At 32.2% G+C, this 26,933-nt stretch overlaps 1 protein-coding gene and 1 pseudogene across 1 annotated transcript; one reads left to right on the forward strand and one right to left on the reverse strand.

The window, feature by feature from the left end:
- The first annotated feature begins 16,147 nt into the window (after positions 1–16,147).
- Positions 16,148–18,999, forward strand: LOC117916657 (annotated as a pseudogene).
- A 1,197-nt stretch (positions 19,000–20,196) lies between these two features.
- Positions 20,197–23,033, reverse strand: LOC117915921. The gene is made up of 5 exons (XM_034831673.1): positions 22,754–23,033; positions 22,479–22,585; positions 21,340–21,847; positions 20,676–20,794; positions 20,197–20,585 (listed from the first exon to the last, which is right to left on the reverse strand). The coding sequence occupies exons 1-5, from the start codon at positions 23,015–23,017 to the stop codon at positions 20,384–20,386; spliced, it is 1,200 nt and encodes a 399-aa protein (XP_034687564.1). The 5' UTR covers positions 23,018–23,033; the 3' UTR covers positions 20,197–20,383.
- Positions 23,034–26,933: the final 3,900 nt, after the last annotated feature.

A 26,933-nucleotide genomic window follows, 5' to 3' on the forward strand; every position in this document is an offset into this window, starting at 1 on the left:
AAAACTTAATATTTATTATTTAATAATTTAAATTAACTTTAAATTAATTATACTTTAAGTTATTCAATTAAATTTATTACTTAATTATTATTTTAAGTATTAAATTGCTTGATAAAATTTATTTTAAATTATCAAATTATAATAATGGACGTTGTAATAATAAATAGTAAAATAATTAGGATAAATTAAGGTGAAAAGTAAATAAACATGTGAATTTAAAATAAATAATTTTTTAATTTATTATTTAAAATTATTTTTTACTTTAAATTATATTATTAAATTATTTTATCAAATATATTTAATTTATTTAATGACTTAAATTAAATTATTAAATTATTAGATTGATTTATCAAACGCCTCTCCCGATACTGTTGTTAAATTGTTAATAAAATCTCTATGTCGGGTTTGGGTAAACGCAAAAATTATTCTATTGCTCGACACACAAATTAAAAATTATAGAATCCAACGAATTCGTCACATAAGTTGAATTGAGAGGTTGAAGAAAAAAGTGTCCAATTCAAAGGAGATCTAAATATTTTGTTCTTCAAAAAAGAATTTTCAATTGAGAGAATCTTTCAACAAACTAACACGCAAATTGAAAAGAGTACGTAAAGTGGTAGGAAGATGGAAAGGAGAGGTCCAAACTCACCCAAGCTGATAGGAGGCATTGCAAGGAACATATGGTAGCTGGCAGCCTGGCAGGTGCAGTCCATGCTCATGGAATAGCATGATTATAGGTCAAAATGTGGTGGTGTCTGCACGTGATCCATTTGATTATTCAAATCAAACAAAGTTTTTTTTTTTTTTTTTTTTAACTTTTTAATCGCATTTAAGAATATTTTAATCTAAATTTGGTTGTTTGGTTAAAAGAGACCTTTGATTTGATTATAAATCTTCTATGGAAAACTTGATCTTTGATTATAAATCTTCTTGGAAAAGTTTGACCTTTGATTTGAACATATGATGGGCCTTTTTCCTATTCTTCTCAAAAGTCTTCTTTCTTTAATTCATTTATTGCAATATGATTTTCAAAGTTAAGAAAATAATTTAATTTGTGGGGTTAAAAGAGACCATTTTTTTAATTATAATTTTCACCTTTAAATTTTTTTTTTTAATTAAAATTCAATATTTAAAAAATTTGGCAAATTATTTCAATACTTTCTAATGTATTTATTTTTAATGATAATTGCTATTTATCTTTTCATTTATTAAATTCATCATTTTTATTTATTTGGCTAATTATATTATAGTTATGTTTGGTTCGAAAGTATTAAGGAAATAAAAAATATGATAAGGAAATGATTTTCGTATATTTGGTTTCACCATATAAAATACAAAAAAAAAAAAAAAATTTAAAATTTATAAAAATTTATATATTTTAAAATTATTCAAGAAAATAAGTAAAATAAAATTGAAAAGTATATAAAATAATTTATTAATTTTAAACCTATTTTTTTATCTTTTTTTTTTTTTTTTCATTTCTTCATATTTTCCTTCAAATTATTTGAGCCAAATATAGCCTAAATTTTTATTTCTTTTTTTAATTTGAAGACATCTTATTGTCTTACTAGAAATGGTATGATGACATATGTCACAATTTGATTTGATGGAATTATTATTTATTTTGTTAACTTCTTTTACAAGTCACAATTAGTACTATTCAAGTTGGATTTGAAATGCATAGGGTAACTTGTCCAAGAAACATCCTTACCAAATATTTGAATGAATCCCGAATGGAACCTTACATGTATACATATGAAAGAAGTACTATTGCTACATTTGCTTTGATGTGATTCACGAAATGGATTGACACTATTTGTCACACCCTAAAACCCACTTCAAGGATATGACGATCATTTCACACTTCAATCCCAAAGTTTCAAAATGGAAATGACACAAACATTTGAAAATTTACTAATTACTAAATTCATATTCAAAGTAGTATGACAAAATTCTAAAATCCTCAAGTATCAAGTTTAAAAAAAAATTAGTACATCAACTAAAGTATTATTGTCTAATAACTTCAAACTCAAAATAATTCAAATGAGAATTAAGTTTTAACATCTAAACAATATTCATAATAAAGAGAGTTTAAACAAATGTCCTAATAAAGCCAAATTTCCATTCTAACGGTCACTCCTTGCCCGAATTGAGGTTACTTGAAAGATTATCAACAAAGATGGATGAGTTCAAAACCCAATAAGGAACATTAATACAGTTTCATAGATCAAACATTATTTAGTATTAGGGATCCTAATTAATTTCTCATGCTAATATTATTACTACCCAATATTATTTTCAACTTACTAAACAATAATAAATTAATTTACCGAGTTTCCAAATTATAGTAAAATTTATTTTATTTCCTAATCTTACCCTCACTATTTATTTCTTTATATACTTAAATTAAATTAAAACATATACGAGAAATTATTATTATTATTATTATTATTATTCTCATAATCCAACGGTCACTTAACCACAATTCCACCCCCACACCCCATCATATATATATTTATTACTTTCAAGGACTGTGCAACACCCTTACTCCAAGCCACCAACTACATCTATTATTATTATTATAATAATAACACTTTTTTTTCTTCCTTATTTCTTGGATTTTCTTTTCTTTTTTTTTTAAACTCTCTGCTATACAACATACATCTACATTATTATTATTTTTTCTCTTCACCGTTCCATAAAATCATACTACTCTTATTTTATTTATTTATCTTTTTTTTTTCTAGATCTATTTATTTGAGTAATCAAAATCTGTCGATCTCTCCACACGCATCTTTGTTTTTTTTTTTATTATTCTTTTAAACTCAACTACACGACACACATCTACATTATTATTATTAATTTTTCTCTTCACCGTTTCAAAAAATCACGCTACTCTTATTTTATTTATTTATTTATTTTTTTTCTAGATCTATTCATTTGAGTAATCAAAATCTGTCGATCTCTCCACACGCATCCTTGTTTTTTTTTCTTTTCTTTTAAACCCTCTGCTACATGATACACATCTACATTATTATTATTAATTTTTTTTCTCTTCATCACGCTACTCTTATTTTATTTATTTATTATTATTTTCTAGATCTGTTCATTTGAATAATCAAAATCTGTCGATCTCCATTAATAAATCAAACTATGTTCATAAAATTTTAATCTTTTTGACCTATAAATTAATTAAACAAACTCTAATCAAAATTTAGATATTTCAAAGAATATTTAATGTGTTCAAAACTAATTAACGAATATAAAATATTAATTTAAGGATTAAAATTTTTACCTGAAAAATTAATCTTCAAACCCTAAACCTCTAAATCTTCATTTATGATATTTCTAATATCTATGTAAAAGAGTTTTCTAAAAAATATTACAATTTTTTTTAGAGCTATTTTAGTTTTGTTTGCATCAGTATAGAACATAATTTAATCATCAATCATCCAAGTGGTCTATGTTCCATGTTATGAGCTTGAAGTCTAAGGTTCAAGTTTCCTAGTCCTGTGACTCTCTTTTAAACTCTTCGTCATCTCCATCCCACATCAGATTTATAAAAATAATTTAATTTGAAGACATCTTATTGTCAAATGGTATGATGACATATGTCACAATTTGATTTGATATAATTATTATTTATTTGTTAATTTCTTTTACAAGTCACAATTAGTACTATTCAAGTTGGATTTGAAATGAATAGGGTAACTTGTCCAAGAAACATCCTTACCAAATATTTGAATGAATCCCAAATGGAACCTTACATGTATACATATGAAAGAAGTACTATTGCTGCATTTGCTTTGATGTGATTCACGAAATGAATTGACACTATTTGTCACGCCCTAAAACCCATTTCAAGGGTATGACGATCATTTCACACCTCAAGCTCAAAGTTTCAAAGTGGAAATGACACAAACATTCGTATTATAACTGAAAATTTACTAAATACTAAATTCTTATTCAAAGTAGTATGACAAAATTCTAAAATATTCAAGTATCAACTTTAAAAAAAAAAAATTAGTACATCAACTAAAGTATTATTGTCTAAATAACTCTAAACTCAAAATAATTCAAATGATAATTAAGTTTTAACATCTAAACAATATTCATAATAAAGAGAGTTTAAACAAATGTCCTAATAAAGCCAAATTTCCCTCTTAACGGTCACTCCTCGCCCGAACTGGGGTTACTTGAAAGATTATCAACAAAGATGGATGAGTTCAAAACCCAATAAGGAACATTAATACAGTTTCATAGATCAAACATTTTCAATCATGTTTGCAAATAGGAGATATAACATATACTTATTTCATAAAAACTTTTGAATTCAAAATACTAATACATTCAAACTTTTCAATAAAACTTTCTCATATCCATGTCAAAATAATTTCTCATCAAAACCAAATCAGATACATTCAAAACATCTTTACTATGGTTATCAAATAACAAATGGTGTCCAATTAATTGGACAAATGAGTGACTAATTTCAAATTTGTTCCATTTATGGTGACCAAAACCAAATGTCAACAATTATAACCCGTTGACTAGGGTCATAAGGTCAACCATTATAACTTAGTGACTATAGCCATATAATATCAACTATTACAACTTATTAACTAGGGCCGAAAATGTCAACGATTATAACCCGTTGACTAGGGCCATATAATCCAGAGTTAAACATTTTATTTCATTAATTCAAACTTACAAAACAAAATATCATATCTCCTCAATTTTTCATTTTTTATAAATAAAAAATTCTCAATATACTTTCCATACAAAACACATATTTGATCCATGTGTAACGATAAAAATAATATTTTTACACATTTCAAATTACAATATAAAAATGAAATTATTTTCTTTTATAAAAATCTGCATTGATTTCCCCTACCTTGAAGAAGTACTTAAAAACTTGAAGTATTTAGCTTGACGAATTTACTTATCACTTAACATAATATCATACACAATTATATAAAGGTAAAAATTTGACAATTCTAAAAATATTTTATTTAGTATTAGGGATCCTAATTAATTTCTCATGCTAATATTATTACTACTCAATATTATTTTCAACTTACTAAACAATAATAAATTAATTTACCGAGTTTCCAAATTATTGTAAAATTTATTTTATTTCCTAATCTTACCCTCACTATTTATTTCTTTATATACTTAAATTAAATTAAAACCTATACGGGAAATTATTATTATTATTATTCTCATAATCCAACGGTCACTTAACCACAATTCCACCCCCACACCCCATCATATATATATCTATTACTTTCAAGGACTGTGCAACACCCTTACTCCAAGCCACCAACTACATCTATTATTATTATTATAATAATAACACCTTTTTTTTCTTCCTTATTTCCTGGATTTTCTTTTTTTTTCTTTTAAACCCTCTGATATACAACATACATCTACATTATTATTATTTTTTCTCTTCACCGTTCCATAAAATCATACTACTCTTATTTTATTTATTTATTATTTTTTTTCTAGATCTATTTATTTGAGTAATCAAAATCCGTCGATCTCTCCACACGCATCCTTGTTTTTTTTTTTTGTTCTTTTAAACTCAACTACACGACACACATCTACATTATTATTATTAATTTTTCTCTTCACCATTCCAAAAAATCACGCTACTCTTATTTTATTTATTTATTTATTTATTTTTTCTAGATCTATTAATTTGAGTAATCAAAATCTGTCGGTCTCTCCACACGCATCCTTGTTTTTTTTTTTTTTTTTTTCTTTTAAACTCGACTACACGACACACATCTACATTATTATTAATTATATTATTTTTTCTCTTCATCGTTCCAGAAAATCACGCTACTCTTATTTTATTTATTTATTTATTTTTTCTAAATCTGTTCATTTGAATAATCAAAATCTATCGATTTCCATTAATAAATCAAACTATGTTCATAAATTTTTAATCTTTTTGACCTATAAATTAATTAAACGAACTCTAATCAAAATTTAGATATTTAAAAAAAATCTAAAGTGTTAAAAACTAATTAACGAATATAAAATATTAATTTAAGGATTAAAATTTTTACCTGAAAAATTAATCTTCAAACCCTAACCTCTAAATCTTCATCTCTGATATTTCTAATATCTATGTAAAAGAGTTTTCTAAAAAATATTACAATTTTTTTTAGAGCTATTTTAGTTTTGTTAGAATATAATTTAATCATTAATCATCCAAGTGGTCCTTGTTCCATGTTATGAGCTTGAAGTCCAAGGTTCAAGTTTCCTAGTCCTGTGACTCTCTTCTATTTAAAATTTTTTCTTAAACTCTTCATCATCTCCATCCCACATCGGATTTATAAAAATAAAAAGGGCCTTAAAGGCCCAATTTGTTCAATCATTTATGTCAGCAAATGTGGGCCTATAGTGGAGTCAACTAAGGGATCTAATGGGTTGGGCCATGACTCTTTTTCTTAGAGGAAAATGAAAGGTATAAAGGCCATCAACCGAGAATTGGCCGGTCTGGTCTAATCGCCATTTTATCCGATTCGGTTTGGGTTGACCACTTTAAAACATTGGTTAGAAAAGTAAAAAAAAAAAAAAAAAGTTTAAAATAAAGATTTAAAATTAACAAATTATTTTAATACGATACTTCAAACTCATTTAATTTATTTTTAAACCTTTTTACACAAATATCAAATAATTTGAAAAGAAGAGAACTTTGGAACCATTTGTATTATTATGAGTTGGAAATATAGTTGTAACAATAACCAAGATATCGGGATATATCGGTGGATATTTTGACATGAAATATCGATAGGTAAAAATTGATCAAAAATCATGAAAATTTTGAAATTTTTTAAGAAATGATATAAAAAGTAATAATAGATATTTTAAAATTATTTTATTGAAAAAATTGATATATATATTATATATATATATATATTATATATATATATATATATATATATTATATATTATAATTTATTATATTCCATAATAATATTATATTCATCAATAAGAAAATATGAATTTTATAAGTGCACATTCATTATTAAATTACATTAATTATCATTCTACAATACTATTTTGATATTTAATAATGATATGTTCAACTTGAAAATATATTTAATATTAAAATTATGTTATTCAAATTTACTCAATGATATAAATAAATGATATATTGCATACTGCTTAAAAAGAGTGTAAAAAAAGTGTATTTTAGATAATAATTTTTATGAGTTTCATATCTTTTGAGTAGTAATTATGCCTAATCACTCAATTAACATGTTGTTGCCATTATAAGAGTTATTAACAAGTTTTATGAAGTTTTAGAGTTATTTCAATGTATGATTTTGATAAATTGGTGACAAAAGAGATGAATCGAATTGAAAATAACAAATAATGTTGATGATGATCCAAATGCATAATGAAAGAAGTAATGCAATTGGTTTGGACCAAGATTTGAGCTAATTGGAGGTAGTTAAGGTGGAATCAAAAGAAAGAAATGGAAGAAATAATAAAGGGAAGCTCAAAAATCAAATATTGTAGATTCGTATGATTGTGCGAAATAGACTAGAAGATGGATTTGTCCTATAAGTCAAGGAGAATTTGCAAGTTGATTTCGCATGATCATTCGAAAATTTCGCACATTTATGCGACATGGTCCAAGAAGTTGTGGCTGCTACTGCTGCTCCATTGATTTCACACGATCATGCAAAATTGGTTTTCTTATGACCATGCAAAATTGGTTTTCTTCAAGCGAATTGGTTGAGCTCGTGTGAAATGATTGTTTTGTTGTTAAACTTCAGATTGTTGAATGGAAAAGCTTCCGGAAGATTTCCTAGATGATGCCAAGTGTTCACTTGACCTTGGCTTATAAATAGAAACTTGAATATTTCATTAAAGAGCTTTTGAACACTTTTGATTCTAGAATTTTCTATATTTTATCTTTGAATAGAATTATCTATTTTCCATCATTTTCTCTCATTTTCTCACTAGTCAAATATGCACTGTGAGACCAAATCTCCAAGTATGAGTGGCTAAATCTCTTTTTTCTTGGAGAAAGGAAGATCTAAAGGCAAAATCCATGGTGAATTAGAGAAATAAGCTTGAATTGCAAATGTAATTTTGATCCAATTGGTTGATTATTTGAATTTTGAGGATTTTTCTATTCAAATTATCTTGAATGACTATTACATTACAAACTAGATAGATTCGTTAAATTCTTAAAGCTAGATTTAATGAGATCGAATAGTTGCATTGTATGAATCATTGGAAGATAATTTAAGATGAATTAAATATATAGTTTAAATTGATATCTTGGATTAAATAACCTAATTTGAAGAGAAATTAGATCTAGACTTAAAGCTAAATCTAAAATAAGTTTAGATGAGAATTTAGGTTTTTATTCTAACTTGATGAAAAATAGATTTCAATATCTATTCACTGTGGAAATTGTTTTCTAAAATATCCTAACTCCAAAAGCTTTTTTTTCCCCCTATTGATTTCCTTTTATTTTACATTTTATTGTTTCTCTCAATTTGAAATCATTGTTATTTTGAACTTTTATCATGAATTATCAAATCAATTTCACTTGATCACAATCATTTCTCTTCCTCCCAATCAATCAATCATATATATATATATATATATATATACATATCTTGATTTTGTAGTTTTTTTTAAAACAACTAATGAAATGAAATTTAAAAATAAAATAATTAAAATTAATGGAGATGATTTTAATTCTAGCAACGTTAGTTAAAAACTAAATACAAATGATCAATGGAAAACCAATCTATTAGGACAAACTTCTAGCAAAACTATAAGTACACTCATTTATCAAATTTGTTCAAGAGCCAATCAAATTGCTATAAAATGTAGTCAAAAATTTGATTTTACTTATCAAGCTAGCTTAGGATGTATCACCAACACTTTGTAGTCATAGTTTAAATAAAAAGGAACAATCTTATAAGGAATGCAAAAGTATTTACATTGGTAATGACAATTGTCTTAATAGTTTTTGTATAGATAATAGCAATTGGCATATGAATTTCAAATTTAAAAATGTGTTTATTATTCCTAATTTGAAAAAGAGTTGGTTATTAGTTGAATTTTAAAAATGATTATGTATGCACTTTTGAACTCTGATATAATGGTTTTGTGATAAAGGATCTCAAACAAAAATTTTCACAAAAAAAAAAAAAGAAAAGAAAAAAAATGTAAACAAAGACAACTATTTGTTTTAGATGGAGAATATCATGAGGGATTTGTTAACCTAGACAAAAACAAACAAACAAACAAATAAATAAAATAACGCCTCATAAAAAATATGACATCAATGCATGGCTCATCCTCACTCAAAGCTTTTAAGGTCTTACAAGAAAAATAATTGCAAACTTTTTATTTATTTATAAATTTATCTATTTATATTTATTGGTTTCTCGTTATTATCCCATTTGCATTAATTGATTATTTGAATATACACTTCCCACAACTCTTACATTGTACATGACTTGAGTGCATTAAGAGTTGCATAGAAAATCCAAGTCATGGGTTCCTTGCATAGTGATAAGTAGTACATAGTCGATTCATGAATTTGAAAAATCTATTTGAGATTGTAGTGAACTACCTCTTAATTGGAGGGATGACTTGTCTTGATTATCGAGATGGTTTTTCCATGGTGAGTGTGCTAGTGTATGTGATGCACACTAGACAAGACTTATGATGAATCATAACGTAGGACTATCAATTGTCATTATTCACTAAATTACTACACTGCATAGACTCTTAATTTTGAGATGACATTGAACTTGTGCTAAATTTAATAGAAGACTTTGATCTATGACTGAGACCCTAAGGTGGTTATATATCTCTATAGATTGGGTCACTATTGATGGAGGTTGGTGATAAGTGATAACATGTATTTTCAATAAAAGCGCTATGATATCTCATGATTGAGACAATATGTCCCATTGGGTAATCCGAATGACATGTGATTTAAAATACTATGACTATAACATTTCCTTTAATGGAAATTTGACATATACTCATTGGAGTTAGAATATGTCAATTGATTACATAATAAGTAGGATTTGTAATTCAAGAATTGAAGAGGTGATTTTGATAAGTGATAACTTTACCTTGTTAAATTATGAACGCCAATTTATGGGGAGTCTACATATAGTGGATAGTAGGTTTTAGATCCTAATTTTGTCTTATTGTTATTTACACAAGGTACTAGAGTGTAGTTGATTTTCATTAGTAGAATTTGAATCAACTTCATAACTAGATTATGGGGGAATCAATACTCTTATGGGTCCTAGTGGTTCTTGCTTTGAGTTCATACACCATGATGACATGATTAATGATGGTTGGATTGACTCTAGGTTTACTCTTGTGCATACATGCATTTTGATAATTACATACGGTTGCATAGAGGATAGTGAACAAGTTATTTGGATCGTGTTAATTGATTAATTAGATGATCTTATGTGGTAATCAATTAAAACCCGTTTTGAGCTACATTAACTGATTCAAACCTTGGTGGGCTTAAGTCACTTAAAGCCCACTAAAGAAATCCTATAAATACCCCCTTAGGGGTTAGGGTTTCCATTACTTGTGTAAGATAGTTGCCTTACATCTTTAAAGAGTGAGAGAAAGAGAGAACCAAGGTGTTCACCCTTCCAAAGCCTACACTTTGGAGTGCCAAGAACCAAGGTTCAATTTGACCATAATTCATTGTTTTTATATTATGGTCAAATTAATTCTAAATGTATTTAATATATTTTTAACATAAAATCCAAGTTAGTTTCAATTAATTTTAAAAACAAATTAAACTTAAGACCTAATATAAACTCAAATTAATATGATTTGGGTTCAAATAAACACAAATCTATAATTGGGTTGAAGACTAAAAAATGTTATTTAGTTGGGTCGAAACTGATATACGAAAACCAAACCAAACCAACCTCTAAACGCTTGGTTTAGTTCAGTTTTTCACTAAAAAAATTTGGTTGCTTCAATTTTTATTTGATATAAAACCGACTGAACTGACCTTATTTACACTTTTAGTCACAGGTTCTTTGCAAGTACATGAGTAGTTCACAGTTGGATTAAGATGAACTTATTGATTGAGTTATTTCAACCTATCTTGTACAAGTGAGGAGAATGTTGGAAATGAGTTTGGTGGCCAAGTGGATTGATTTGACTAGACCTAATAATGGTTTTTTTTTTTTTTTAAAAAGCGGGGAGTATTATAACTACCTAGAATTGCCCATTGGAAAAAAATTAGGAAAATTTTTTCTAAAAGTGTTGATTCTCTCTTTAAGAAAATACAAAACATTGTTTTTCCATATAGAAAAATAATCATTTCTTAAAGTATTGATTTTCTTTGTGAAAACAAAAGATTGAATCTTGTGCAATGAAAATAATAGTTATCATGTTCATAATTTTATTTAAGGTTTGAGGTAGAAAATTTGTTACATACACAATCAAACTGTGATTTTTAGGCATCTTAGAAGGTAATTCAAGGAAGTAATTTAATTTTGATTATATTTAGTTTCATTTTTGTTTTCATAATAAAAATTGAAATAATTTTTTAAAATTATATTTTGATAACTTATTTTTACTTTTTCCTTTTAAATTTTGATAACAAAACTTGAAAAACAATGCGATAAACATATTTTTATTTTCAAATTTTTTAAACAAATTTCAAAATTTACCAAACAAACAATGTTTTAAATGAGGGAATTGCAGTTCACCTTCCTACTGTGTTTGCATCAATATTAAACATGCTTGCCTCCATTTTTTATTTTTTATTTTTTGGGATTAGATAATGAAATTAAAATATTTCGAAATTTAGGGATTGAAATTAATTTGATTTTTCATATGATGCCACTAAAGGCAAATCCCCACAATACCATAGAATTTTCCAAAGATAGGAATTATTTAATGGGGCAACTCATTTACGATGGCTGTATTTGCAATTAAGGGTCTCCAAAAAGCCCGCGGCCCGTGGCCCGCTTTAGGCCCGGCCCGGCCCGACGGGGTAAAGCCCGGCCCAAGCCCGCCGGGCCCAAGCCTGGCCCGAGCCCGTTTTTGGGCGGGCCGGGCCGCGGGCCTAAGTTTAGGCCGGCCCGGCCCGCCGGCCCGCCCGTTAGGCTCGCCCCTTTAAAAAAAAATTACAAAAATAAAAATTATTAAAAAAAAATATTCATTTCAAATTTTATTCATTGAATATATAATTACATTTGAAAATGTGGGGAAAAGTTTACATCACTACAAAATAAATACATCCCAACTAGGTTGGCACCTATTTATTTGTCAATCATCTGTATTTTTCAACCACAAAAAATAAAATAAAAATATAATATACATTTAGTCATTATTTTCTGGCGGTGATGGCGAACTATCATGCATCCATGAAGATCTTGATAATTTTAAAGATTCCATATCGGCAAGCATCTCTGTTTCTCGAATGGAATCATACATCCTTTTATCTGCTATTTCCCAATCTTTCACACATATCCCTGCTTCAATAACATCTGGCGCTAAGTTGCATCGTTTTTTACTAACTACTCTTCCACCTGCACTAAAAGCAGCTTCTGATGCAACTGTACTCACAGGAATTGTTAGTTACATCACGAGCAATTATAGAAAGCACAGGATATTTGTGTTGATGTGATTTCCACCATATTAAAATATCAAAATCTTCTTGATCTTCAAATAAATTGTATCAGTATTAAGATATTTATCTAAAATCAGATGTATTATTTGGAGAACTATTTGTTGTCTTTTTTCGACTTTTCAACATTTCTAGAGCTCCTTTATAAAAAGATGAGGAGTTTGTAGATGTAAGTGGTAATTTAATAGTATTAATAACATTACCATATTTTTCTTTATAATAGTTATATAAATTATATAATAATGAATTTATTTCATTTTTAATTTCTTCAATTTTTATTTGGTCATTAAAATAAATAACTTTTAACCATTCATCCAAAGCTTTAAATTTCAATCTAGGGTCCACAATTAAAGCAATATAAAAAATTAAAGGTATTTCTCCCCAATATTTTCTAAATTTTTCTATCATTGCAAATATTGTATCATTAAATATTTCAAAACTTAAATATTTTTTAAATACAAGAAAAATATTAGTTATTTGCGTAATAACTCGATTTGAAGTTGGATAATATACACCACAAAAAAATGTTTGTTGAAATATCAAAAACTTCAAAAAGATCTCTTAAAGATCCGCAATATGCCAATCATAATCATTTAATGCATAAATATCTGCTTCACAATCATTATTAATTAATTGTATTTCATATAATTCGATTACTTTTCTATATTTTGTAATATTTTGTAAAAGTTTATATGTGGAATTCCATCTAATGGCCATATCCAAATTTATATTTTTTCTTTCATATTTAACATTTTGCAACAATGAAAAAAATAATTCATGTTTTGCTTGAGAACTATTAATACTATATGCAATGCCTCTAATTTTTCCAATGTACTATCAACATTTTTTAATCCATCCTTTACAATTAAATTTAAAATATGTGCACAACAACGCACATGAAATATTTTAGCATGATCTTCTTTTACTTGCCAATATAGTTTTAGTCTATGTATTGCTGGCATCATTATTAGCAGCATTATCTAATGTTATTGTCAATATTTTATCACGAATGCCTAAATCTATAATTTCATCATTTATTAAAAAAATGCTATATTTTTACCACTATGTGGAGCATTTATTAATTTAAATGAAATTATTCTTTTATTAATTTCCATTCATTATCAATGTAGTGAGCAGTTATACATAAAAAACCAGTGTGAGTTAAAGATGTCCAATATCAGATGTTAAACAATATTTCCTTCAAAATTTGCAAAAAAAATTTTTTAAAATTTCTTTTTGTGTATAAATTTTTTCATAATATCTCTTTTAACTGTATTTCCAGACCAACATTTAAATTGAGGATTAATACCCTCGTTGAATTGTTCCTACAAAATCATGAGTTTCCATCATGTTGAAAGGTTGTTCTGCTCTTATTATATAATCAATCATTTCTTCACGACAGTTAGATTCATCATAAGAAAATGTTTTTAAATTTCCACTTTCATTTTTACCTAATTGCATATAATTTCTAATATCTACATTATTTTTAGTTTTACAATTTTCATGATGTCTTTTTAAATGACTTGTGCCTGCATTTGAGCCACCAGTAAGAAATTTATTACAAATTTTACATTTTGCTTTTATTTCTTTTTTATTATTTTCTAAAATTATTTCTATTCTATCAAAAAAATTCCATATATTTGAAGTAAATTTTTTGTTTGATGATATTTCATCACATGGACTAGATGAAGAAGCACTTGTCATATTATAATTATTGATAAAATATTATGCCAAAAATAATAAAGTAATAAATATAAAAAAAAATGTAACAAAAAAATAAAGTAGTAGGGGTGAAGTATGTTACTCAATTAGAGAACCGATGCAGAAATTCCTAGCAAATTTGAACTCTTGGAGCCACCAATGCTTGTTTTGCACCACCAACAATATTGTATAATTTGATGGAAAAATAAAAGAATTTGAAATATTGTAGAATGTGAGAGAAATAGAGAGAGAAATAGAGAGAATTTGATGAAAAAATGAAAAGGAAGAAGATGTATTTATAGGAAGATTTTGACATAAAAAAAAAAAAAAAATAATATACTGTATTTTTATATACATATAACTAAGTCCATTAATAAACATAAAAAGTTTGTAGCTTAGTTGGTTAAAGCCTCAAATTTTAACAATGAGGGGAGGGGTTCGAATCCCCCGCTCTCCCTTCCCTTGTTTCATTTTGGCTTTAATAAAAAAGCCTGCCGGCCCGGCCCGGCCCGGCCCGCCCACCAGCCCGCCGGCCCGCCCACCAGCCCGCCGGCCCGCGGGCCTACCATTCTTGCATGGCCTGGCCCGGCCCGGCCCGTTGACTGGTCAACGGGCCCATAGACCCGGCCCGAGCTGGGCCGCGGGCCTCTTATTTCAAGCCCGGCCCGGCCCGGCCCGCCCGTTGGAGACCCTTATTTGCAATCATCCTTCTTATCCATTCTCTCATGCCATGTAGACTGGGCTTAAACCCCTTTAAGCTGGGATAGGAGTGGGCCTCAGGGTAAGGCCCAAGCTCGTTAATTTTCATTTTTCATTTTTTTTTTCTTACCATTTTTTTAAAATATGGATCCTCCTTTATCATCAACAACCAACACCAACACTTCTAAGGATACCAAGGAGATGGGTTTGAGACATTATCCTATCCAACCTCACTATATAATACAATTTCATTCCACCCAACCTCATTATATAAGCCGCCTAGACAATTAGAAATCCAACCCGTAATCACAACAATCCAATTTTAAGAGTAGAGCTCTACCAATTGAGCTATATTCCCCTAAACCAAGTGGAGCTTTTCCTTAGTACAATTAGGTCATCTTGGATTTGAACCAAAGACCTCATCTGTGAAGTAAATTATCGCACTTACGATTTAACCAATTGAAAAAGAATCACGCAAAACACAAATGAGAACAATGTCAATACAGGATGCCAACCCCATTTAAATATTTTCAATGATTTTTTAATTTTTTATTCATATTAAAATAAATTCAGCTTATTAGAAATTAAATTAAATTAAATTTGATTTATTTGTACATATAAAAAGGTGGCATAGCACAACACCTCAATTTTCACCGGTTAAAAATTTATTTTACCAAACTTATTATGAACCCATTTGTGTATATTTCAAATTCACTCTATTAGGGGTGAGACAGACATCTGAAAATACATATTTCATTATTGTTTGAATTTGAGTAATGATTTTCATTTGAATTGATATACATCATAATATTAGGATAGAAGACAAATCTTTTTTACATCCTTTTATAACATTATGGAAAATACAAAGATTGTGATTTGTCGTAAACATGCAATAAAAATGAAATGTATAACAAGAGATCAAAATTGAACATCTTATTATCAGGTGACATTTGGGTGAAGAGTAATTGTTAGAATAGGAAGGAGGGAAAATCTAAATATTAGTAACAAAAATGATAGGCCCCGACCTCAATAGACTTATTTGTTCTCCTTCAAAAAGTAGTTAGAAAAATTTGAGCCAACGACTCAAAAAACCGTTACAAAATCTAAAGAAACCCACCCTTTCTTCTCTCTCTCTCTTTCCTTTTTTCTGCAACTCCACCGTTTCTCCATTCTTTCTTCAATGGCGAGGCTCGATTTGGACGGCAAAGAGATCGCTCCCCTCACCATCTGCTTGATCGGCGGCGCTGGCTTCATCGGATCCCACCTCTGCGAGCTCCTCATGCCATACCCACCACTCCGCCATTGTTATCGACGTCTCCTCTGATAAAAATCACCCATCTCTTGGAGAAGTCGTGTTCTTGGTCCAACCGCATTGAGTTCCACAAGATCAATATAAAAAACGATTCTCGCCTGGAAACCCTCATCAAGTCTTCTGATCTGGTAAATGGGTTGTGTTTGAAATTTTTGGGTGGTGTTTTATTTTTGGATGATGATTGAGGGGTTCTTTTGTGTGTGTGTGGTGTAGACGATCAATCTGGCCGCGATTTGCACGCCGGCGGATTATAATACACGGCCGTTGGACACGATTTATAGCAATTTCTTGATGCAATTCCAGTGGTGGGTTGTTGTTTTTGTTGTTGTGTGTTTGTGGCCTGTTTGGTTGCTGGAAAAACTGGGGAAAAGGGAAAGAAAGTTGTCGCATTTTGAGTCTGCTGTTATGTCGTTTTATTTTACGAAATTTGCAACTCTGTTTAACTAGGACAAGTGCTTGTAAAGGGATTAGTTAGTGTGGAATTTTGTTTCTCGTTCCCCAAATAATGGAAACAATTTCTTTTCATTTTCTTGATCTTTCCCAGCAACCAGACAGGGAATTCGGGTTTTCTTGATTGGGATCTCTTCAGTTCACTTGTTATCCTTGATCCTTGATTTCTATGCCCATCATCCATGGGCTGTTTTGTATTTTTATTTGTTAGGTTAAGTACTGTACTGAGAGCAATAAACGTTTGATTCATTTCTCCACATGTGAAGTCTATGGAAAGACTATAGGAAGTTTTCTTCCAGCCGATCATAGCTTGCGACAGGTTAGAATTGAACCCTCATTGCTCAATCATTCGTTTCTTTATTCAAAATTTGCTCTTTAGAGATCAAATTCTAGTGCTGCTTGTGACTTGTTTGTGTAATTTACTCAAAGACAAAACATATTTTTGAAACTATGTTGGGCGTGGTCTTTATTCAAGTTGTAAGATGGGCGGCAATGTTGCTCATTCTTAGCTTTCTTAAACTATGATGTTTCTTCAAGAGATCAGCCCCAGAGTTCAATGTCTGCTCTACTAAACTAGGGCAGAAGATTTGATATCAAAGAATAAATTTTCATCTTTTTTATTAGCTGCTCACTGCTCATGTTTTTCCCTTCCAGTTTCCCCATATCGAAATATTGCTTTGGGTGTTATAAGAACATATGAACTTTCCTCATTCTCTACTTTGTTCAGAATACATTTTTTTTTATATTGAGATCATCAATCAGCCAATAATTCATAATTTTGTTTATTAAACTGAGCAGGACCCGGATTTCTACATCCTTAAAGAAGATGTTTCCCCGTGTATTTTTGGGCCAGTTGAGAAACAGAGGTGGTCCTATGCTTGCGCAAAGCAAATGATTGAGAGGCTAATATATGGTACAGTGATATTGGGGATCAGTTAATTTATTTTCTTTGTATTTACTAGTATATGTCTGACCTAAACTAATTGTCAATGTAGCTGAGGGGGCTGAGCATGGCCTCAAGTTCACCATTGTGAGGCCTTTCAATTGGATTGGTCCTAGGATGGACTTCATTCCTGGTATTGATGGCCCGACTGAGGGGTCCCCAGAGTTCTAGCTGCTTCAGTAATGTAATTTGTGGCCCCATAATGTAGATGTCCTACTGTTTATTCTATTTTTCTGTAGTAACCCTTTTTTTTTTTTTTTTTGTCATTTGCCTGTCTCACAGAACCTCCTACGGGGTGAGCCTCTCAAACTTGTTGATGGAGGGAAGTCCCAGAGAACCTTTTGCTATATCAAGGATGCCATCGAGGCTGTTCTTCTAATGATTGTATTTCTCCATCTTCTTTGCTTCTGTTTGTACTACATGTGAGAATGGCTATACAAGCTAGCCTTACAGGACTAAAATTTCTCAGGAGAACCCAGAGCGTGCAAATGGCCAGATTTTCAATGTGGGGAATCCCAACAATGAAGTTACAATGAGGCAACTAGCTGAGTTAATGATAGAGGTATCATCTCTCTTTTGCTTTTTCTTAAGATTAATTGCTGTTGGGGTGTTATTCTGTCCAATCTGCCTAATACTAACACATGCATCTTGTTTCTCCCCCAAGGTCTATGGGAAGATATCTGTTGGCTCCTCTGATCTAACGACTGTTGATGTGAGCTCGAAGGATTTCTATGGTGTAGGTTATGATGACAGTGACAAGCGTATTCCCGACATGACAATCATCAACAGGCAGCTTGGTAAGGAGTGATTACCAGTTCATTTAAATTCTTGCAACTAAGGCATAAATGGCTGTAAGGTCTTTTGATGTTTGTTTCTGTTGTGGTGTGTAGGATGGAATCCAAAGACACCCCTCCAAGATCTTCTTGAAGTTACTCTCACATATCAACACCAGACGTATTCCCAGTCAATTAAAACGGCACTGTCGAACCCAACCTATTGATTGGGTATACTCTTCTTCCCCTCAATTCAATTTGTTCCTTTTGTACACAAATTACACCCATGTAAGAGGCACTCATGCCAAATAAAGTAAATGAGAATCAGTAGATAAAAATTGAGCCTGCATCTGTTTTCTTTCTACCCTTCTATCATTCTTGTTGTAGTGTTTATGGAATCAATTTTGACAATGGATGAAGTAATCAGTTTTTGATCTACTCCTATTATTTCTTTGTTGGGAGTTTTTCTTCTTTCTCGTTCCTGAATTAAGCTCACTGATAGAGGATTCATAGAGATAGAAGTCACTGCCGTTTGCATTTGTCTGGTACACCAGTTTTATTTTCCATTTTCTTTCTTCAGTTGACAAGTTTGTAAATGCAAAGGTGTAAAACATTAAACGAAACCTTGCTAAGAGTGTAGATACAAAAAAATGGTCTTAAAATGAATTGAATCTATTATTACAAATGCCGTTTGCATTTGTCTGGTACACCAGTTTTATGTAGGAGAAAAATTGTGGGTGTAATAATAGTTAAGGCTTCTGCAATTCTTGGCTACCTATAATTTCCCAGAGCTCCATTTTTGTCTTATAAATTAATAAATCATTGAAATGCCCAACATTTCCCAATTCTTCAACTCAGGAGAAAGAAACGCCAACTCAATACTCAATCTGATTTGGACACTCATCATAAATCCAATAAAGTAAAACTTCTTGCCTAAGTACGAATTCAGCTGGCTTCACCAAAATCAGAATCCTTTGTATAGTACTTCATCGACAATCTACTTAACAAGCATAACAGCATGAAGGAGAGAGCTACAGAACTTCTGTTTCATTCTTGTGTTATTTGTTTGAAAAGCATCCTAATGTTTACTCTAGCAATTTCTGACGGCAGATCCTAGAAACAGATAAAAGGGTTGGATCTTATAACCTATTAAGAATGCCATCTACATGGGTATTGGGTGTTTGACATGGTCAGGGAGCTCATATGGTCATCTTTGAACCTACATGTAGGCTCCATAAATGGAAGGAGAATAAATGGTCATCTTTCAACCTACATCTTTTGATACCATGTTACTTACCAATTATTCTAAAAGGTCCAGTTGTTGGGTAATAGTGGACCAATAGTCTTATGTCAAAGCTCATTTCGGCGACACTACTAACAATTACAAAACAAACTGCATGCAACAAGGTAGTATTTAGCAATGTATTACCATGTCTGGATAAAGCGAGAAGGAAAAAGGATTGGGGAATAAAAGGATAAACTGGAGATGTAACTATGACATTGCTTGGTAGCTCTCCACTAGAATCAAAATAAGCAGCTAAGCTATTTATAATAGTTAATACTACAGGATCTGTTAAGCTTCATTTAGTCTATAGGTAGCATTAACTAGTGGAACTGTGAGACAAAATGTAGGAATATGTAAGAATCAAAACTGAAGTACAGTTAAAAGGAAAATTTTGGCAGTGAATTAATCATTCAAATTCAACAAAAGTTTACAATTGTGAATATAGCTCTGATTTACCAGGTTTTGAGATCATTTATTCTTTCCACTGCTGTTAGAACCAACACGACATCACCCCAAGGACTATCAGGCAAGATCTCAAGAATCATTTTACAACACCCACAATATATGCATTCCATGCATCTTGTTGCTGAAAACTTGCAACCTCTTCATATTTCACATCTCGCCCAATGCCAAATCCCTCCGTGCTTCTGTTTTCTTCAGTATCAGGCATTTGTCGAATCCAAAAATGGACGGAATGAAATCCAGCCTCTTCTAAGCAGTCTTTAATCTCGGGCAAAGACCACCTGGTCACATGACCATCATCAATATCAATGAGAAGAAAGCATGGCTCAAACATGTCAATAGTAGAACAGATCTTAACGAAGACAACTTACAGCCTCCAGCTGTATGAAAATGCATGGCGAAGTTTTCTCTGCTGTTTCTTGAGATGAAAATGGAGGCTAATTCTTGTCTTGCGTTGAATGATGTCAAATTCAGCTTGCTCCCAGTAATACTATGAATGATGATAAGAAGGGTAAACTTTTAATTGATCACAATCATTTAAAAAAGAAAAGGCTCCTGTGATGGATGAATCAATATGATTTTCGATGGACTTGAATACACTTGTATTGGGAGAACAGGGAATGTGGGGGCCACAGATTGAACTAAACTAACTTTTCTATGGATAAATCTGGAAAATAAATGAGACTCTAATGATATGCTTTATTTCTCCATCCAGAAATGGAAAGGACTGAAGTGGTAAAGGATGGTGCTGCATGCATGACAAGAAATGGAAATCAAATATTATTATACCAGTTACTACTACACAGATAATTGAGAATCTGTTTGACAAGAATTGTCTTATATCAGTTAGTGCAATGCTATCTTACTAAGGCTTGTTATGGGACTAAAAGGAATCGGCCACACCCAATTTGATCATAGCCGCCTTTTGACCATGAATATGCCTTGACAGGACAGTGATCCATGAGGAAATTTTGGTTGACACAGCTGAAATGCGACAGTAATATCTTGTGAGTATTCAAAGCAGAAAGATGATACCGTAAAATTGGGAAATCTCCTCTGAAGCCTCAGCTTGCACTCTGATGATGTACCTCCATACAAATCCATCACAAATATGCCACCCTTTTTGGATAAGACATCAAGGACATGCTTGAAATACAAGACCAGCTCTCCACGTTTATGGAGACAACAGCAGCTGTAGTTAAAAGCACACACTATGTCTCTTGCAGGCAGTCTGAAGTTTCTTTTTACGATCTCACCATCAGTAGAAGCATTAGGGCATGCTTTTATGTTAGAGTCCAATGGAACAGTCCCTGAATCAGCAGTGCTATCTTCCAATGTAAAGTTTCTAATAATGTCTGAAAGCTGGGATTTTACTAGCTTAGACTCAAGAGGTTGCAGAACATTCCCATGAAACAAGGATATTCGGGAGTATCCATCAGCCCCAATTTTATTCACATTGTTTTCCATGCACCAATCAAGTGCCTCAACATCCAAATCCAATCCTACAGCTGTTCGTCGTGAGTCACTCCGGAGCCATTCTGTACTGTCAAACAAACAGAACATATAAGTTCACTCTTCTGGGCTGTATCTAACATTGCAATCAAGCAGCAGTCTACAGATTGCCAGTTTAAAAAGGTGGCACTTTTTACACTATTTTAAGAAGAAAGCCCGTAAGCATAAATTGTTCACCCTAATTCCAAATTAAGCCAACAGTCAGAACCATAGCCCCTACACCATCAACCATGGCCCGAAAAAAGCTATGTCTGTTCAACCAAAAGTCATAATCTAAAAGCCATGAGGAGCATAATGCACAAATATTGCAAACTAAGATTAACAAAGTCACCTGTTTTATCATTCATGACAAAACCATCCAATGGTTACAGGCGTTTTATCAAACAGCTTGCCCTCAATCTACCGGCAACTTTATAAACCAAACCCTCCCACGCCAAAAAAGGGGAAAAAAAAGGAGGCAAACAAACAAAAATTCAAATAAGAACTCTAACCCACTATACTGTGCCTTGAATTGAAACATCATATAGGATAAAATGGGTGGCAATCAATTATCATCATACACTGTTTAACCCAAAAGCTTAAACTGTTTCATAAAGGACCGACAATGTATATCCAGCGAATAACATTTGGTACCCAGAAAAAATAAATAGTTTATTATGTACCTAAGAAGAGCGGTGCCGCAAAAATCCTCCTGGAGATGGAGAGGCACTCTCCCACCCACATACATCAGAAAGAACTTCTGCAGATAGCTGATGTCTCCTTTGGGCGACTAGATTCAAGGAAACCAATTTCAGCTACTATGGTTTCTCAGAAGACTAAGGGTAAAATTAAACATCAAAGATTCCAGTTAAGTTCTTTTACTTTCCTTTCCTGCATTATCTTGGCAACCAAACGGGAAGAATTTGAAAATGATTCAGTTTCATGAGTGGGTCGTTACCTGAACAGATTGCTGATAGAGTAGGAACTTGGACGGCATATCATCTGTTAATGGGTTTGGATCAGCACCATCTTCTTCTTGCACTTCATCTGCATCTTCAACTTCTTTGTCGTCTTCAATGTTGATACCTCTAGAAGACGATTGGAGAGTTTCATCACCATAGTGATAGTGATGATGATGGCCTTCATCGTCTTCTTCTTGAGGAAAGTAGGAACCTCTTGGAGGCTTCTGTTGCTGCCTCTGCTTCTTCCCGCTCTTTCCCATTTTTTCTCGGCTGCCTAACGCACAAATTCTACCTGCTGCTATTTGACCAACCCTAACATTAAAAAGGCGCACATTAATACGTAAAAGGGTTAATTTCACTTCCATTCACTTCCCTTTTTATAGAGATTTTTGGTAAAACATTAAGATAGATATGTTTAGCAATTTTTATTTTTTATTTTAAATAAATTATATTCTCTAAAAAGTTTTTATATATAAAATATATTATAAACATGGATGAAAATATGGTAATTACAAATATATCGATATTTTGATTTTACCGATATGTCAGATATATCGACGGATATTTTGGAAAAAAATTTAGATAGGTAAAAAATTGATCAAGACTTGTGGAATGTTAGAAAAATCTCATAATAATGTAATTAGAAGTATAGTAGATATTTTACAGTTATTTTGGTGAAAATTTGATATATGTATGTGTAGACCCCCACATGGGGCTCGGTTTCTGTCATATCCCAGCAACTCATTCTTACCAGGTGGAGGCCTCTCAATAAGCCACTTGTCGACTCGTGGATGGCTGCTGGGAATCAGAATAGTGGAATTGAAGAACGAATGGGAGTTGGACACCTGTCAAAGAGAATCAGAGAGGAGCGTATTCTATTACCTGTAGCAGGCCAGCTGCAGGTAGGAGGGGGCAAGTGCTTTTTGGGGAGGCGGCCTGGAGATTTTTGGGGGGGCTTTTTAGAGACGGTTTTGGCAGGAAAGGAGATTTTCAGAGAGGGAGATACCTGGGAGGGGGTGGCTCTGGGTTTGAGGGCAAGCTACTACGGAGGGGGAGCTGGAGAGAGGAGCCAAGAGGGTTACAGAGAAAAAGTAGAAAACCAAAGTTTTGAGAGGGATATTCTGGCTTTCCTGAGGCGAAAGTTTGAGGAGAAAGAGGCTTTTAGGTATGACCATTTATGATTTTCCCGTATATTCTCATCTTTTATATTTCTCCTATCTTATTCCTTGTGATTTCAGCTTTGCTTGATGGGTTACTTTGTTTCGATGATTGTTGGTTTAATATTTGAAAAGCTGGCTGCATTCTTGTGTTTTACCCAAGCAAACCTCTTCCATTTTAACCCACTGATTGCTAAACTCATGGATAAAAGAGTGAAATGAGGTTAGCATATTCGTCAAAAGGTTCCTTGCTTTGTTCCTATTTCTGTTCCCTTGCTCCTCTATTTTCCTTTGAAAGAGACTTCCGAGCTTTAAGACTGGAAATCTGAGGAGATTGGATGATGGAGAGTGATGATGATAAGAAGAGGAGGTTATCAGCTACAAAATCTGAATCTGAAAATGTCTGGAGCGGGTATCAGTAGTTTTTGGGATTCCAGGAGTCTTTTGCTTGAGTATGTGAGTAACAAGTGGAACCCTTTGCACGGGAGTCATTACAAGCCATCAGGCCTTTGCAAGTTCCCCATATAACAGACTGAATGAGTGCTCCATTACTCTTGATGCTTTAAAGTGGGTTGATTGAGGAATTGAGAAAGAAATAAAGCAAGCAAAGCTGTTCTCGAACGACGTCGGCGGCGAAACGCCTCCGCCATCACCACCACCACAGCGACCAGCTCCAGCGGCATCAGCAGGAACCTGTGGCATTTAATTTATCATCAGCAGGAATTACTAGGCGTTCCAATGTTAGTTCCAATCATCCATCATCTAGGCCTTTGACATTTAGTGATTCTTTGGACGGTGCAGCTGTGAAGTAGAGTTTTGGTGATAGTGTGGGTCTGTTTCCCCCCCTCATGCCCCGTTTTTATTACCATCGATGTCGTCAGCTGCTAACACCAGCCGCATTGCTCTTAGTTATGACTCAGTTTCACGATTCCAGCACCTCGGGTTGTTCAGGCACGGAAGAGAAGCTCTCCTAGAAGGCTTTGTTGTTGCTGAAATTCTGGCACTTGTGAATGGGACTGCTGTTGGGTCAACAGTGGCCGCAACGGTTTGTTTTGATGCCAACATCTAGGAGCTCCTTACGGAGGTTATGTCTGCCTTGTTTTGTGAAGTGATGAATGACAAGCCTGAGTTTACGGATCCATTGGCTCATAAGCTGAAACACCATCCTGGCCAGATTGAATCAGCTACTATAATGGAATTTCTTCTTGATGAAAGTGACTACATGAAAGCAGCAAAGCTTCGTCAAGAGAAGGATGTGTTGATGAAGCCTAAACAAGACCGGTATACACTTAGTGGACACTCCTTCTGCAGCCTCCGACCCATAGCTTTGTGGTCCTTAACATGGAAATCCTTGCCCATCCTTCGAAGGAAATAGCTCACCCACTAATCAAATTCATCTTTCATCCATCCCACTCTCTACACCATGTGCATGGTAAACCCATTTTTTTTTAATATATCCATCTAAACCCATTTCTCACTCATGCTCGTGTCTTACCCACGTTCCAACTCACTATCTATTTTCATACCCATTGTCATCCACCATACCCATCTTCCATATCAACTACCCTTCCACCCAAATCTCATTGCATGACCACTCAATATTCCCTCAAAGCCTCTTTTTAAGAGTCCTAAGTTCCTACTTACCCCCATGCACGAGAATTCTTCGTCAATGGCCACCTTCCGATGAAAAGTATCCCAAGCCGACGTGAAGGTCTCATGCAACAATAAGCTGTGCCAGCCTTTGGATGAATTTGTTCAGATTTTCATAGCTGCCGAGATGAGGAAATTTCAGATTATAAGTCATAGGATTAACGGCTTTGTTAACAGACAATTGATTTACAATTTCCTAGAGGAACTCTTTGCAGATGCAGGAGTACGTGCAATTGAGCGTGGTGATTTTGATGACATTGGACAGTCTAGCTCTAGTAACTAGTGGTGAGATTGCATCAACCTTTGGCAATCCAGAGTCGGTTAAGCTTGGGCACTGCAAGCTGATTGAAGAAATTATGATTGGAAGAGGATGGCATATTCTGAGGGAGCACCCAATCAAACCTCATTGGCAAAAGCCTTGCATGATGTGCATGCTCACCATTAAGCCACGTTCCTTTTATTTATTTATTTATTTATTTTTTATTTCTTCATCTTTGATTTTAAAATAGTTTCTTAAACTCTAGTTTGCAAACAATTTTTAAAATTCCTTTTTCTTAAATAATTTCATCTCTTTAATTTTCCATCCTTGGTTTTTGAAAATAATCTTACTAAATCCTATTTTGTAAATAATTCCTCCAATTCAGTTTTTTTTTTTTTAAATGATCTCAACTTCAAAATTTTCATCCTTAGAGTTTTAGGTACCAAAATCCCATTTTCAATAAAATTTGGCCGCCATTTTCTTTCCGGCAAGCCACTTTCAAAATTTCTTTGAATTTTTTTAAATAAGTTTTAAAATAAGCAAGGATTTAATTCTGCAATTCCAAATGATGGAATTTACGGAATTAATTCATGCAAGAATAAAACGGGCATTGGTGGGGGCCCGACATATGTGATTTTGTAATTGATTGATTGATTGATTGATTTAGTTACCATGCATGATTGATTTTATTCTGCTCTACGACATGCTTGAAATTATTCCTTAATTGTGCACTAACCCTCTCTCTTGATAGCGCATAACGGCTCGTTGCCCAGGTACGCACCTATTCTCACTCTGGTCACTCTATATACATGTATTGATTCTCACAAGCGCATGATTGTTTTGAATATCCATTGATTTTCTCATTGATTGCCATGTTAGCTTCATTTTATTAGTAGAGACCCAACTTAGGGGCTTAGAGGGGTGTTACGGTCTTTACCTTACCTTCCCGATAAGTAACCTGACCCTCAAACCCGATCCGGTTTTTCGTAGACCACAATTTTCAAAAGTAAGGAGTCACACTTAGGGTTTTCTTTCTTATTTTGTTTACCCTTTAAAAATTAAACAAAAATAAGTGGCGACTCCAAGTCATTTTCAAACAATAAATAAAAT

This window comes from Vitis riparia, chromosome 6, assembly GCF_004353265.1.
Source record: "Vitis riparia cultivar Riparia Gloire de Montpellier isolate 1030 chromosome 6, EGFV_Vit.rip_1.0, whole genome shotgun sequence".
Classification (NCBI taxonomy): Eukaryota; Viridiplantae; Streptophyta; class Magnoliopsida; order Vitales; family Vitaceae; genus Vitis; species Vitis riparia.

Excerpts from the sequence above, each read along its gene's own strand:
- LOC117915921 (XM_034831673.1), bottom strand. The coding sequence starts at position 23,017 with ATGGGAAAGAGCGGGAAGAAGCAGAGGCAGCAACAGAAGCCTCCAAGA. Across the intron at positions 22,586-22,753 it reads TCTATCAGCAATCTGTTCAG|TCGCCCAAAGGAGACATCAG; the intron begins GTAACGACCCAC and ends CCTTGAATCTAG. Across the intron at positions 20,795-21,339 it reads GGAGATTTCCCAATTTTACG|TATTACTGGGAGCAAGCTGA; the intron begins GTATCATCTTTC and ends CATCATTCATAG.